The sequence below is a fragment of the Dromiciops gliroides genome, chromosome 3 (assembly GCF_019393635.1).
Source record: "Dromiciops gliroides isolate mDroGli1 chromosome 3, mDroGli1.pri, whole genome shotgun sequence".
In the NCBI taxonomy this organism is placed as follows: Eukaryota; Metazoa; Chordata; class Mammalia; order Microbiotheria; family Microbiotheriidae; genus Dromiciops; species Dromiciops gliroides.
This window is the reverse complement of record NC_057863.1, coordinates 31621211-31635955: the sequence shown is the minus strand read 5'-3', so window position 1 is coordinate 31635955 and position 14745 is coordinate 31621211. Positions and strand designations below refer to the sequence as shown.

The window sequence follows — 14745 nt, the reverse complement described above, 5'->3', positions numbered from 1 at the left end:
TTAAAGCACCGGCCCTGGATTCAGGAGTACCTGAGTTCAAATCCGGCCTCAGACACTTGACACTTACTAGCTGTGTGACTCTGGGCAAGTCACTTAACCCCCATTGCCTAAAAAAAAAAAAAAAAAAAAAAAAAGAGTAAAGAGACAGATGTATAGAAAATATATTCTTTTATCCAAAATGTACAACAGAATAAATGTATCTAACCAGTGAATTATCTATCAATGCCACTCACATATACACATAATATCTATAGTCTAACACTCCTAAATGTCAGTTATACAAAGAAAATTAAATCCTCACTATTCACTCTTTGTTTGTTTGTTTGTTTTTTAGTGAGGCAATTGGGGTTAAGTGACTTGCCCAGGGTCACACAGCTAGTGAGTGTTAAGTGTCTGAGGCTGGATTTGAACTCAGGTACTCCTGACTCCAGGGCTGGTGCTCTATTTACTTCGCCACCTAGCTGCCCCACTATTCACTCTTGATGTGATATTGGTTGCTAATGCTTCCAAGCATGCCAGCACATGACCCACATAGTTAATTAGTGCAACTTTAGGCACACAGTGAACATACCTGTTTAGCAATTTTTCCTATGTATAGTAGCAAGAAATGCAGGTGCTCAATACAAGATAATTTCAGGAGAATACAAAAGGCATACTATTAGCTAGTCCTAAAAAAAATCATACAGAAAAAAACTAGACACCTTAGTATATTAGATTTCCACCAGCTCTCACCAGCTTATAAATGAGCAATTCAACAACAAAAATAAAGAGAAGTGTTACAAGGTGGAAAGTAACTAGAAAACATGAACTGTGTACACAGGGATTTTTTTTTTTTTAGGATTTTTAAAAAAGCTCAGTTTTCATGTTCCCCCACCTCCAGAGAGGACCAGTGGTCTTAAGGTGAAGAATACAACACACATTCTGTTGGGTATGGCCCATGTGTGGATTTATCTTGCTTGACTATGCTCATCTGTTATGAGAATTGTGGTTTTTCTTTTATTTAGGGAGATGGAATCATGTGAGGCAGGGGGAGTTAGTGAAGAGGAAGAAGAAGAAGAGGAGAAGGAGGAAGAGGAGGAGGAGGAGAAGGGGTAATTGAAACATTTTTTAAAATGCAAAGAAGACAACAGAAGGTTAAAAAGAGACAAACAAGTAGGCTACCTTTGAAAGTCACATGTTGGATTTATTTTATATTTTTTTTCAAAAGCAAGCTATACATAAGAGATTCGTGTTTCCTCATATAATCCTCTTTTTACATTCTACTTTGTGTATAGAAATGTTCCTCTTTTTTGGTGTTAAATTTGGAATCATTTCTTAAAAAATAAATAAAAGCAAAGGGCTTGAGCTGACTGGCTTCTTATATCCCTTTCAGCATTTTTTGAAAATAAAAATTAAATTTTAAAAAGCTCAGCTTTGTACACAATCACATGCCAATCATTAGTTTTAACATATTTAATTTTTAAAAAAACAAGGGACAAATGTGACCCAAGCCCTTCTGTTATGTTTTGATGAGGCAAATCAAAATGACGGCAGGCTTCTATTTAGCTTTAAACGACTAGTGTTCATATTTGTTATCTAACTGAATGAGCCTTTTGTAGGCTGGAAAGGCACAGGCACAACGTGTTCTAATAAATGTGCAACCTTTATGTGAAACTATCCACAAGAAACAAAGGCAAAACAGCTGGTTAATAATGTTCCCGTATAGCGAAACTCTTAGAAGAAAAGCCATTACAGTTTTGCCCCTTTTTATAAGACTCTAAGCATCGAGGAATTGTCAAATTCTTTTCTTGGCCAGAATTCTGATATGCTCAATAAAAATAAGGACTGGCCCAGTGATTTCATTGGTATGTGGCTGAAGTTATTCTCTCCCCCAATGCAGGCAAATCTCAGGCAGTCAGAAGCACATTGAGAAGTAATGTGACTTGCCGAAGTCACACAGTCAGGATGTGTCAGGGCGGGACTCGAACCCAGGCCTTCCTGGCCAGAGATCAGCTCTCTTCATTATGCCTCAAATGTGTAGGCGGCTTAGAAACCTTTCATCACCAACTGAGTTATCATTGATATAACATGTCTTAAGCACTTGTGACACATGACATAAAAGGAACAGTGTTGACGCTCAGTGATGGTGACAAGCTTTAACTTGTACCTCCTCCATGAAGCCTTGACCCAGCTTTGTGTCTGTCGCTCCTCAGATTTTCCCAGAACCCTTGGTCCAGTTCTATCCTTTGCCATCAACCGCTCCAAGCTTGTAACTATATTCTGGGGACACAGATGCCATCCCCCATAAGATAGGAACGCCTCCATGGTTGAGGAGTGCTAACTCCCTATTGCCTAACACTGTCTCACACTGTAGATGACAATTAAGTTCAGTCAGTCTCAACCAAAAAATACATTTTTCCCAAAAGAAGAATGTTACAGCTCACCATAAGAAGACAAGACAGACGAGGAAAGAAGACAAGAAAAATAAGGTGCCCAAAATAGCCATACTTCATAGGGTTACAGACTATGATAATTATTATCCATAGTCTGTCACCTAATGATGTACATTTATAATTCTGGGAGAGTCACAATTGAGGAGCAGAACATGCCTCTGAGGCTTCCAAATAGCAGGAGACTTTAGAACAGACAAAGCATTCACTTTGGATAGATCAAAGCAGTTTGGAAATGTCGTAAGTAGTTCCCTCTGGCTCCCATCATCTCAGTAATCACAGTGAGGATATCACAGGATTTTAAAGCCAGCATCTACAGTAGAGTCCACTCCCTTCATTTGTACAAATGAAAATAAAGTAAAGCCCAGATTATCAAGTGATTCACTCAAAAACATAAAACCTCAGAACTGGATGGACCCGAAGTCTGACCCTGAAGAAGTAGTGCTCTCCCCCCACCCCCAAACAAAACTAGAAGCAAGCGGGAGCTAAGATCTGTGCCCGGGCCTTCTGATTTCAAATCAAAGACATGCTTTTTTCCCTAGAGAGCAATTAAGCCAGAAAGTCTAAATAGCCTGGTCATTCATAGAGATGTGAACAAAACATCAGAAGGTAAACAGAAGTGGGAGGGAGATGGTAGAAACAGAGTCAGTGTACAACCACAAGGATCATTAAAATAGGGCATGGAGTATGCTGTTCTCAAGGTCACTGAGAACCTGCAGATGTTACTTCCACATTTATGGGTGAACATACTACCTCCACCTCCCTCCTGCACTTCTGCACTTTTTTCTGCACTTTCCCTAAAGGTAATGAGCAGGCTGGCAACAGGGGGGAACAATAGGTTGAATGAACCCTCAACCACAAAGAGAGGGCTCCAAATAGCCAATTCATTTTGGCCTCCCCAATGAACAAACTCAGGTGGCGCTTATTCCCCAATCCCCTCTGGCTTACTAGGATTTCTCCTTGCATACAAATTTTATTTATGATTCTTTTTCCTCGCTGATAATCATGGTGGATAATCATGACAAGTACTGAAAAGAGTATTGGACTTGAATCAAAAGCTCTGGATACAAGTCACTCTCTGCTAGCTACTAGCCACCCAGCTAATGTGAGCCGACCATTGCCCCATCTGTAATGGGGCTAAAGGGGAGATTTGGGGGGAGACACAGTATAAGCCAAATAATAAGTCTCAACTCTAGTCTATAATTGAATTTACTATTAATACCTCATTTAACTACATCACACAGTAAATTTGAATGGTCAGATGAAAAGGTATCTCAAAGTACTTTCAAACTAAAAGCTGCAATAGAAAGTTGTCAGATCTGATGTGTTCTAACCATGAACACTTGAGTTTCCACATTTGATATTATTTTGCATGACATTTGCACATTGGTGATTTAATGCCAAAAGGAAAAATCATATCAGAATGTAATTCTACGGGTGCAGCTAGGTGGCGCAGTGGATGAAGTAGCAGCCCTGGATTCAGGAGAACCTGAGTTCAAATCCAGCCTCAGACACTTGACACTTACTAGCTGTGTGACCCTGGGCAAGTCACTTAACCCTCATTGCCCCGCCCCCCCCAAAAGTAATTCTAAAACTGGAGGTAGGGTTAGATGTCTTTTGTATCCCCTCCTGTGCTACTGAAAGCAAACAATGAAGATTTATTGACTGACACATATATGCTACAGCTAACAAAGAATACTTGACTATTAGCTTCCATTAGGATTTTGTTTTAACTGCTTTTAATATTCTGAGGCCAAATTGTTATTCTAGAATTTATATATATGGAATAATGTTCTAAACAAAGATTACATGTAAGCCTAAGCTATTTTTTGATCCTCAAATGGAGTTCATTGACATTTTACTTAAAAATTATTCAAGTCCCTGACCCACAAACGCTCTACTTGTATATAGATTCTAATTGCACTGAAATTGTCTGATTCATTGATAACGCCCCTAATTTTTCCAGATGCATACCTAATGAATAATGCACACCTAGCTATCAAGTATGGTTCACTGGTTATGCACAGTTACGAGGTTACTATAGAAAGAAGCCACCTCTTATCCAAGACAATACGTTCTCCTTTTCCCCTCTTTTAGTCTCCTCTCTCATTTCCATATCTAACAGAACACATTGATATATCAGCTATATAACAGTTTGGGCTTTGCCTCTAATTTTTCTTAATCCTCTTTTTAGGAGTGAAAACCAACTTGAGCCATAAGGTGGCACTATTCCCAAACCGCTTCTAAACATCTGACCCAGAGTACTTCATCCAAATGCCAGAGTGGAAGCAGAGACACCCCAGTCTAATAGCAAAGGGACCAACGGAACTGGCCTCCGCTCTATTCAGATGCTCAGCCAGAGAGGGGAGACTAACACTGTTACTTTACCTGAAACCGACCCCTGAGTACTACAAGTTCTCAGCCTTTTACCCAGCAAGTTCCAAGTCACTGAAGTCCCACAGAAAATGGCAACAGTTTCTCATTCTTACATCGGACACTTGCAGTCAACAATTCTTTGGCACACATTCAGTGAAAATACTTAAGGACTGAACTGTTACTATGTATATAGCATGAAGAAGCTCGCTACATTTGTGCCTTTGACGCGCCCTTTCACTCTCAGAAAATCTGGTGTGTCCATTAAACATTATGGAGAGAGTCAGGCAAGTCCTAAATTACATTTTAGTAACAAAGCCTATGTTATCTCGTTCCATCACTTAAGCTCAATTTAAAATTCTGGAAGTTTTCCCATGTGTCCCTACATGTGGCCCCTATGGACTCTGCTCTTATAACATTCCCTATTCACCCATCCACCACTTACTGACACCTCATCCCCAGGTACTCCCCGAATTTATCCTAATTACAAAATAGCAACCATTTTCTGAAATGCAAAAACACACTACAAGTCATGTAGCAAGTATAGCCTGATACCCGCTAATGATACTTAAGAAGGAACTCTAGTGGATAGATATATCAGTGTAGCACTGTATTGAAGGTACCCACTACTGATTCGTACCAAGCAGCAAACCTGTCAGAAAAATCTATATATTTGCACTGACCAGTTGTTTACTTCACACACAAAAGGACAACACTTTCATGAAGAGAAATGGGTGTAGATTTTGGACTAGATATCTCCTGGAGGGAAACAATTGTTGATAAAGAAAATGCAAGGCTAAGATTAATTTTGTAGACAACATTTTTAGAAAAGTTAGATTTTAGGAAATGTTACAAAAGAAGAAAATTAATCCTCAGTTTAGACCCCTGGGCTTTTGTTTTGTTTGTTTTGTTTCAAAAATCTCACTATACTGAGGGGGGAAGCCCTAACAAATTTGTGAAAAATCAAATTAGAAAATACCCTTAATGTCAACATTATGAAATCTATATTTAATATGCTTGTTTATAACGATTCTCTCAGATAAGACAGAGCAAATGACTTTGATTCTAACTTATTAAAGAATGAGAGTCTAAAGCAACGGAATTCACCATATATTTTTAAAAGGACAATAACAAAATATGGTACTTACTATTTGTGTGTGATCAGTGATAGTTCTAACTAAACCACTGGGGGAGGGAGGGTGGTTTATTTACCTGGAAGCCACACAGGGAATAGTCATCCTAGAAGATCTCACAGCAAATAGTTTTTCACTGCCACAAACTTGAAGTGCACTTCTGGCATTTATAGATTCAGAAAAAGAATAATAATATCCCCTCAAATCTGGATCTTACCTCAATACAATCATGAAATGATTCAAGACCTTGGAAGCTGTCCCTACATAGTCATCTTCATTGCATGTACTTCCCTGAATTTCTCATTCTACTCGAAAATATTTAGAAACAGCAATAAATTTTTCAAGTAAATGAAAGAGTAACAGAAGGATTGCTTCAGTTCCATGAAACAAGGGACAACAGCCTATTAATTTTAAAGCTTTTCATTGCTGTTGTTTTTAATAAAATCTAGAGAACAAAGATTCAGCCATATAAATGCAAATTAAAGTAGTGCCAATTGTTTGGCTTCCAAAATAAACCTAATTCTGTCTGTATAACAGATATTAAGACATGAAAGACACTCTTAAAACATGAAGGCAGAAAGGTCTTTTTTTGTTGTTACACCATGTTTGGGATGGGGGGGATGTTTTCTCAGTTTAGTTTGAGTGCGTTTGAGAGTCCGGAAGCAGCCAACTCACTCTAATGTATACCTAGATACTGCTAGAGAAAATGCATTAGGCCAGTCAAGCACTTCCTTCTTAGCTCATTCTAAGATGTCTATATATTTCAGGCTTACATTCATGTTAACAGGGTTAGAGGACTGGACCTGTGATTTCACTGGTACAGGTAACTCCCAAGTGAGGAAATTCCTTCCACCAATACAGGGTCAGCACCTTCTCTACAACTTGAAAAGTACCTCAAGCACTAAGAGATTTAAAGTAATTAACCAGCCACGATGTGTGGGGGAGGGGGGGGGCAAGATCTGAAACTCAGGTCATCCTGGCTTCAGGCCAAACGCTATAGTGTTTATTCACAGGTTAAAAAACAAACTATCCTGGGGCGGCTAGGTGGCGCAGTGGATAAAGCACCAGCCCTGGATTCAGGAGTACCTGAGTTCAAATCCAGCCTCAGACACTTAACACTCACTAGCTGTGTGACCCTGGGCAAGTCACTTAACCCCAATTGCCTCACTTAAAAAAAAAAAAAAAACATCCTTAGGTAAATTAATTTAAAAGGCTAATGCACCTAACAGTTGCTTTTTCAAATTTGTTTTTTTCTGAGATTTCCAATTACAATACCTTCTGCTTTCTGAAAATTGTTTAAATCACAGAGGGGTATTTTAGTTGAAAAATACAAATCTAAGCAAGAAAGCAGTCAGAGAGGTAGTGTAGACACAGTGCTGAGCTTGGGGTCCAGGGACCAGACTGAATTCAGATTCTAACAGTGACACTGAGCTCGTCTGACCCCAAGTAACTCCCAAATCTCTCAAGTATCAAGTTTCCTCATCTGAGGGCATCTAGCCACCAAGGGTTACTGTCAGGCTCAAATGAGGTCAGGTATTTAAAGGGTCTTGCAAACTTTCAAGTTCCTTAAATGTACCTAGTAGAGAGGAGTGTAGCTAGAATCCTCTGGGGTGCATAATATTCAAATTTACTGCCATATATATGGTCTTCAGAACGCATAACTGCATCACCAACTAAAGATGAGCTTTAACCTTAATAAAACCAGAGGCCATTCCCACATCGTTTTATTCCTTTAGTTTGGGCTAAGTGTGAATAAGGAAATATGTTTTCCTGTGCCCTTGGTTCTACCATTTTGTATTTTATAAACCTGCAGCAGAATAACCACCACAAACCCCATGGCAGAACCAGGCTGTAACCAGAAAGGTCACCCTTTATCCTCAGTTGTTTACAGGAAGGACATTATTCATATAAAAAGAAGTATTATTATTACATACACATACAATTTCTATATGCAAGGTGACCTGATTAAGGTCACATTACAGTATGAAGTTAAGCAAAATTGTATATAAATCTGAAAGTTAGAAGATGTGAGGTGTCAACTTTACTAAAAAGAAAAAAAAATCTGAGCCCATCCATACAGGAAGACAATAATGAACTCTGACTTTTGGAGTAGCTTACTCTACAGAAGAGGCAGGAAACAAGCATTTATTAAGCACCTACTATATGCCAGGTACCGTGCTAAGCATTGGGAGACATGCAGGAAATAACACTTCCAAACCTACCTGGTTTAAACAGTCCACAGTAATACACCCTGGCAGAAGCAAATTTTCTCTTTCATTTTCTATCACCAGAACTGAATTCTCCTATCTTGAAAGGACAACATTCTCATATTTTGGACAAGAAATCAAAATTCTATTCCTAGCTATGCTCCTTACTTTAGGACACTTATGTGCCCTATGACCTTCAAGGAGTCATTTACTCTGTGTTTCACTTTCTTCTTCTTCTGGAAAAAAAGGAACACTCCAGGATATGTTTTGAAGAATTAACAGCTAAACAGCTACTATTGTGACTAAAGATTTTCCAATGAAACACAATTTCGATAGATTTACTCATCATAACAAAGTACTAAGACAGTCAAAAAAAAAAAGAGAGGCTTGGATTAATTAAGAAAGCTGGTTTAGGGGAAAAAAATATTTAGCCTTGTTTAAAATGTACAGGGGCTAGACTAGAAATCTAACCTTATCAACATCATTGTCACAAAGTTTTTCCCCTTCCTATTGCTTGATAAATTTATCCCTTTCTAATTTTTTTGCTCATTTCTCCTATTTATATAGCCTTTTACCATAGTAAATACAGTCTTCTTTTAAAAAAAAATCAGTTACTATAAAATTTTAAGATTATTCTGACACTGGAATCACGAGTCCTTAGAATAAATCTTTTTTCTACATCACATTTCAGGGATCATAAAATCCGAATAGTCCAAGAGGGAAATGATGCCAAAAAATCATTGGTGGGTCACTCAGAAATGCCAACTGGGGCAAACCAAGAGATGTCCCTGTGGTTCACTTCTCCCATTTGCAAAAGGAGCCAATGCTTAAAAGTAAATGATCATGAATCACAGAAACAGCACAGTTAGTATCCATCTATCTACACGAAGCAATGGTCTCCTCTCATTTGGCCACATCTGTGACCATTCCACGGTTTCTTAAGATGCATCAAGTTATTCTAAGATCTACCAACTGCAATCTTTAAAAGGATGTGTCATTTTGAAACCATCAATTCAATTCTAGAAAAATCTGCCTCTCACTCGGACACCTTTTCAAAGGCTAGAATGAAAGCACTTACTTTGGACTGAGCTCTCTTTCCATTCCGGACACTAAATTTCTCCTTCATTTCCTCCAAAAGACTGTTGAGTTTCTTTTCTTCCGGCGTCCCTAAGTACTTTTGGTTTACATGGAGATAGCAAGGCCACTTGGCTGACTCAAAGCCCCAGTGGCAAGTCCTCTTGTCGGGGGATCTGTGAGAATGCATCACAAACGTCTGGGGCGCAAACATTCCACAGCATTCCAGACACTGTATACATGGCGCATCGGGCTGAACATAAAACTGGGGCGCAAATAAGCCCTGGCATTTACCCAAGCACTCATGTTCCACTTCAAAGGCCCTGCCAGTTTCTTGTAACTGGGCCAAGGAGTTTTTAGCAGGAAGCAAGCTACCATTTTGAGGGCAGGTACGTGGACGGAGCAAAGCATTACATAGTCTTTGAGCATCAGTGAGTGTGATAAGCCCACAGGAAGGGGCATTAAACGGAAGGATTCCCAAGACCTTCAGGATATGAAGCTGTTCCGAGGTGCACCGTGAACAATATATGTACAAGTCATCACACACGGTATTTATTTGCTGGAGTGAAAAATCCCGAAGTACAGAATTTAAGACTTGAGGCAAACATAGTCTCTTTTCTCCTCCAACCTGGAAACAAGAAATAGATTCCCCCTCCAGGACAGTCTGAGTAAGTTCTGTGGAACTATCTGGGGGAATGAGCAATGGCCCAGGAAGAATCTGAGGTGACGGAAGAGGCAAGAATACAGTAGGTGACATGCTTTCTTGGGAATAACGAGCTGAAAATGCTGCAGGCCCACCCAGGGAGCTCTGACTACTCAAGTGGAATTGTGCCAGTGTGTGCTTTAAACTAGGATTTAAGTGCAAAGGTTCAGACACTGAATTACAGCTGGATTTGGCCTTTTCTCCATCCGTCTCCATTGGAGCTTCACCGTAGTCATCCACGTTCTCCTTCTTTACGGTCGGCAATGTGTCTATCAGCACTTTCCCGTTGATGTGCATCTCTGTCATCATTTTTTTCATTGGAGGGCTGCCCTCATCTCTTAGCCCATTTCGTTTTTTATTGGAGCCCTGAACCAACGGGAAGCTAGTCTGGAGAGTTTCCATGGCTGAACTGTTGAGCTTTAAATAACTAAGTATGAAATTTGCATCTTAGTTTGATGGTTTATTCTGGAAGAAAATAAGAAAATGTTCAAAGTAACTTTACTCTCAATCACAATGTCTTTTTTTTTTTTGCATGGGGCAATGAGGGTTAAATGACTTGCCCAAGGTCACACAGACAATGTCTCTTTTTAAAGAAAGCTCTGATTTACTCAAAGGATTTTATATGTTCACTTTAGTTCCTTTAATAAAATATGCCTGTCGCTTTTAAACCCTCCAAGTATAAAGGTATTTAACATTTTTGCCTCAGATTCCAAGTCTCAGTGAACCTTGAGCTTCCTACATTCTTCAATTACTTTTTTTTTTAATTTTAAGTCATTAATTATCTCAATCTGAGATGTGCTGACTCAGTACAATTCTTCTAAAGCATAGTATCAGAGATACTTGCATCTTATGCCAGTATTTGTGGTCTTCTATAAGAGAATTGAACACATATCAAAATGTTATTAACAGGGGGCAGCTAGGTGGCGCAATGGATAAAGCATCGGCCCTGGATTCAGGAGGACCTAAGTTCAAATCTCGACTCAGGCACTTGACATTTACTAGCTGTGTGACCTTGGGCAAGTCACTTAACCCTCATTGCCCCCCCCCCCCAAATGTTATTAACACAGTACAGAGAAATTGAAAATTCACCTGAGGCTACTGGGAAAATGTATTACTCCAAAAGACGTCTATATTAGACAAAATGAAAAGGTCCCTGTAGGAGATGTCCGTCAAGATGACCACTGTCTGTCCCTTCACCTGGATTTCTGCAACCAAAAATAACAGCACCTAAAGAAAAATCTACTGGATTTGCTTCTTCTGCAAAGCTCTTTTCATTCTCCTTTCAATTAATCTGTAAAAAAGAAAAGAGGGGGTGGAGACAAGGAAATGTTATATTTGAATTTGTTCCAGAGACCAAAGGTTCCATTGGAGAGCAGTTTCTCAATGGTGAAGCAAGTTCATTTACAGAGGTTGATATTTTTAAGTCATTTCTTTAAATCTATGAATCTGGTGGCCATTGATTTAAATAATTTCATTTAAAGACGAAGGCAGCTTGGAAAATGTCTCCCCAGATATGTCTGGTGGGCAGCAGAGGGGCTAACTCGCCATATATACAGAATTACACAATGGCTGCACCCGAACCAACTCACCCAATGCTAATCACTAGGGAACCTCTTTTGACTGCCATTATAATCAGAATAATTTACTTACTGCATTCCCTAATATCATTCGAAAGAATTAACTCCAAGTACTTACAGAAAGAAAAAAAGCCAAGTGTTCAAATCAGCACTCACTCTCTCATAGGTAAATATTGATGGCCTAATCTAAATTGCATTGATTTTTTTTTGCATTAATTGCCTAGTATAGCTGAATTATTTTTGTAGCATGACGAAACGAAAGGTTCATGGTTTTTCATAAAGTAGGTATACCCAAAAGGTGAGAAATTTTGCATGGTGCCTGGGAACTATATGCTCCAATCCTTTGACCTTCCAACCTTGAACAAGGCTAATCTGGGACAAAAAGCAGTTGCAGACACAGTTCACAAAGAATGCAAATGGAGGAAGGGGAAAAGGGGGGGGGGGGGAAGGATCCTCCTTCCACTTCCTTCTCATAAAAAGAAATCCTGAGTAAATCGAAGAAATTGGGGTGAGGGTGGAAAAGGGGAGTCGTAGCTGCCCGGAATTATGGGCAGAACTATTCACTCCATCTATCTCAACAAGGGAAAGGAAGGACAACAGGAGAACTAGGAACCCACTGACTTCAACCCTAGCCCAGGGAGCCAAGTCAAACAACGAAGCACAGGAGGAATCACCTGGAGAATTGGGGGAATTCCCCAAACCCTGAAAGTCCTCTACACCCACGAGGAGTCAAGCACTCAATTCAAAACCCTAGGGAAGGGTGGGGGAGGCAGAACACTAGAAATCAGGCTGGGGTGGGCAGGTGGGAGTCCTCCTCCCCAAGCCGAGAGGGACATCCCCAGCCCGCCCCCTACCAGTCTGCCCCCGGGAACAAGTCTAGACTCAAACAGGGTGGAGACTGGGGGGGGTGGGGGGAAGCAAGGGGCCACACGAGTGGAAATCCCCTTCCTTTCCTTACCCACCCTCCCATCCTCTCCCAATCTGCGGCCCCTGAAACTAAACGGAGCTCGCAGGTCAAGACTCGGCCAGTGGATGGGCTGCGGGCAGAGCGAAGACACTAGTGAAAGTCCCTTTCTGCCGCTCCACCTCCTCCAGGGAGGGTCCCTAGGGAGGGACGTCCCAAGCCCCCTCCCTCCCCCCCCAAACTGAAAGAGACCGAGTCAGAGGAGGGGGCATAGGTGAGTGGAGGCTGAAGAAATCTCCTGCTATTCCGCACCACCACCCCCAGTCATTTCGATCCCTTTTCGTCGTTGCCCCCACTCCGGGAACTGGGCGCCACTCAAGCAGGAGCGGGGGCACGGGGAGGGGGGGGGGGCGGGAGGAAGACGGGGTGGGGGGGAAGGAAGACACGGGAGGAGAGCAGCAGACGGAGGCGGGGGGGAGGCACACTCGGGAGGGGGGAGGCAGGGTAAAGACACGGAAGGGAAAAGATGAAGAGGTAGACACGGCGGGGGGGAGGGAAGGGGAGAGGAGAGACCCGGAGGAGGGGGGGACACCCGGAAGGGGGGGGACACCCGGAGGAGGGGGACACCCGGACTGGGAGACACCCGGAGGTGGGGGACACCCGGAGGAGGGGGGTACAACCGGGCTTGGAGGGGGACACCCGGACTGGGGACACCCGGACGGGGGGGGGGGACACCCGGACTGGGGAGGGGGGACACCCGGAGGACAGGGGGAAAGGGAGTAGACACTGGAAGGCAGACACAGGGGAGGAGGCAGACACGGCCACGGAGAAGGCAGACGGGGGAGGGGAGGGAGCCAGACGCGGGTGGAAGTCCTCTCCCTCCCCTGCCCGGGGGTCCCCAGCCCCCTTCCCCGCCGTCCTCCCCCCAGCTGGGCGGTCAGCGGAGGGGGCGCGGGCGGGGGTCTACACGAGTGGGACCCCCTGCCCACGCCCGTGGCGCCTCCCGCAAGTTAAAGAGGTCCGGGCTGGCTCCCCGCGCCCCACCCGGGCGGCTCGGCTGCCCCGTCGGGCCAGGGCATCCCCGGCGGGCGCCGAGGTCAAGTGCAGGCGCGGCCCCCCGCCCCCCGAGCCGCCCCCCTGCCCGCGGGCCCGGTCGCGCCGAGCCGGGCCGGACAGTACCTGCGCTGCTCCCCCGGGCTCTGCCGCCGCTCCGAGGCTCCCCCGGGCTCCGCCGGCGCCGCCGCTCCGAACCCCCCGCCCCCCCATGGCTACACACAGCCAGCCCTCTGACGTCACCGGGCACACAGACCGCCCACGTCACTGCGGAGACACAGCTTCCCGCAGACGCCGCCGCCGCCGCCGCCGTCTCCGGCTGCCCGGGGGAGGGGCCGCGGGGGTGGGGAGGGGGAGGGGCGGGCCGCGCCGCCGTGCCCGCGAGCGCGCGAACGCGCCCCACGGCCCCGGCCTTCTATTGTGGCTGCGGCCCCGCCCCGCGCTCCCCGCCCGGCGCGCCGCCGGGACCGGGGCCGCGCGCGCCCGGCTCACCTCCCCTCCCCCCGCCCCCGCCCCCGCCCGCAGGGCTCCCTGGGCCTCGCGGCTCCGCGCGCTGTCTGGCCGGCTGGCGCGCGAGCCTGTCTGCGGTGCGCCCAGAGCAGACAGGATGTTCCCTCCCGCCCCGCCCGCCCGGCCGGGCTGCGGGGGAGGGGCCGAGCCAGCTGTCTGCGGCCCGCCCCGCGGGGGCCCGGAGCCAGACCGCGGGGCGCCCCTGCCCCGGGGAAAGGCCACCGCGAGCCCCCCATGGGAGCCCCCGCCCCGGAGAGAAAACAGCACCTCCCCAGCCCCCAGGCGCACCCGTGATCACACCCCCCAGGGAGGCTGGAGGCGCCCCCGCCTCAGGGAGAGGGCATTTCCTAACCCCCCCCAGGCGCCTCTGAGAACCCCCAGCCGGGGAGGTCTGGGACGTCCCTGCCCCAGGGAGAGAGCAGCATCTTTCCACTCCCCAGGGGCCCCAGCAAACCCTCTGCCCCAGGGAGAAGGCAGCACCTCCAAGCCTAGGTGCTCCAGAGAGCCCCGCACGCGGGGAGGTCTGGGACTCCGCGACCCTAGGTCAGGAGCGCCCCCCCCCCAAGCGCACCAGTGAGTCCCTAGCCCGGAGATGGCTGGGGCATCCTCCCCCCTACTCATCCACCCCCTCCCCGCGCCCTTCCAAGTCCCTTACACAGGATGGTCAGGAACATCCCTCCTCTAGTCGAGAGCAGCATCTGCTCTCCCTCCCCTTACGCCCCTGCAAGCCCCCTTCACGAGAGGTCAGGGACACCCCCTCACCCTGGTAGCATCTGCTCTCA

The 14745-nt window shown here is 45.1% G+C and overlaps 1 protein-coding gene across 1 annotated transcript in view; it reads right to left on the bottom strand.

The window, feature by feature from the left end:
• Positions 1–13691, bottom strand: part of SKIL (SKI like proto-oncogene) — a 34400-nt gene extending 20709 nt beyond the window's left edge. The window contains 3 exon segments of the mRNA XM_043994319.1: positions 9217–10384; positions 11009–11210; positions 13580–13691. Of these exon segments, the coding sequence (XP_043850254.1) occupies positions 9217–10321 (1105 nt within the window). The 5' untranslated portion in view covers positions 10322–10384; positions 11009–11210; positions 13580–13691.
• Between the last annotated feature and the right edge of the window lie 1054 nt (positions 13692–14745).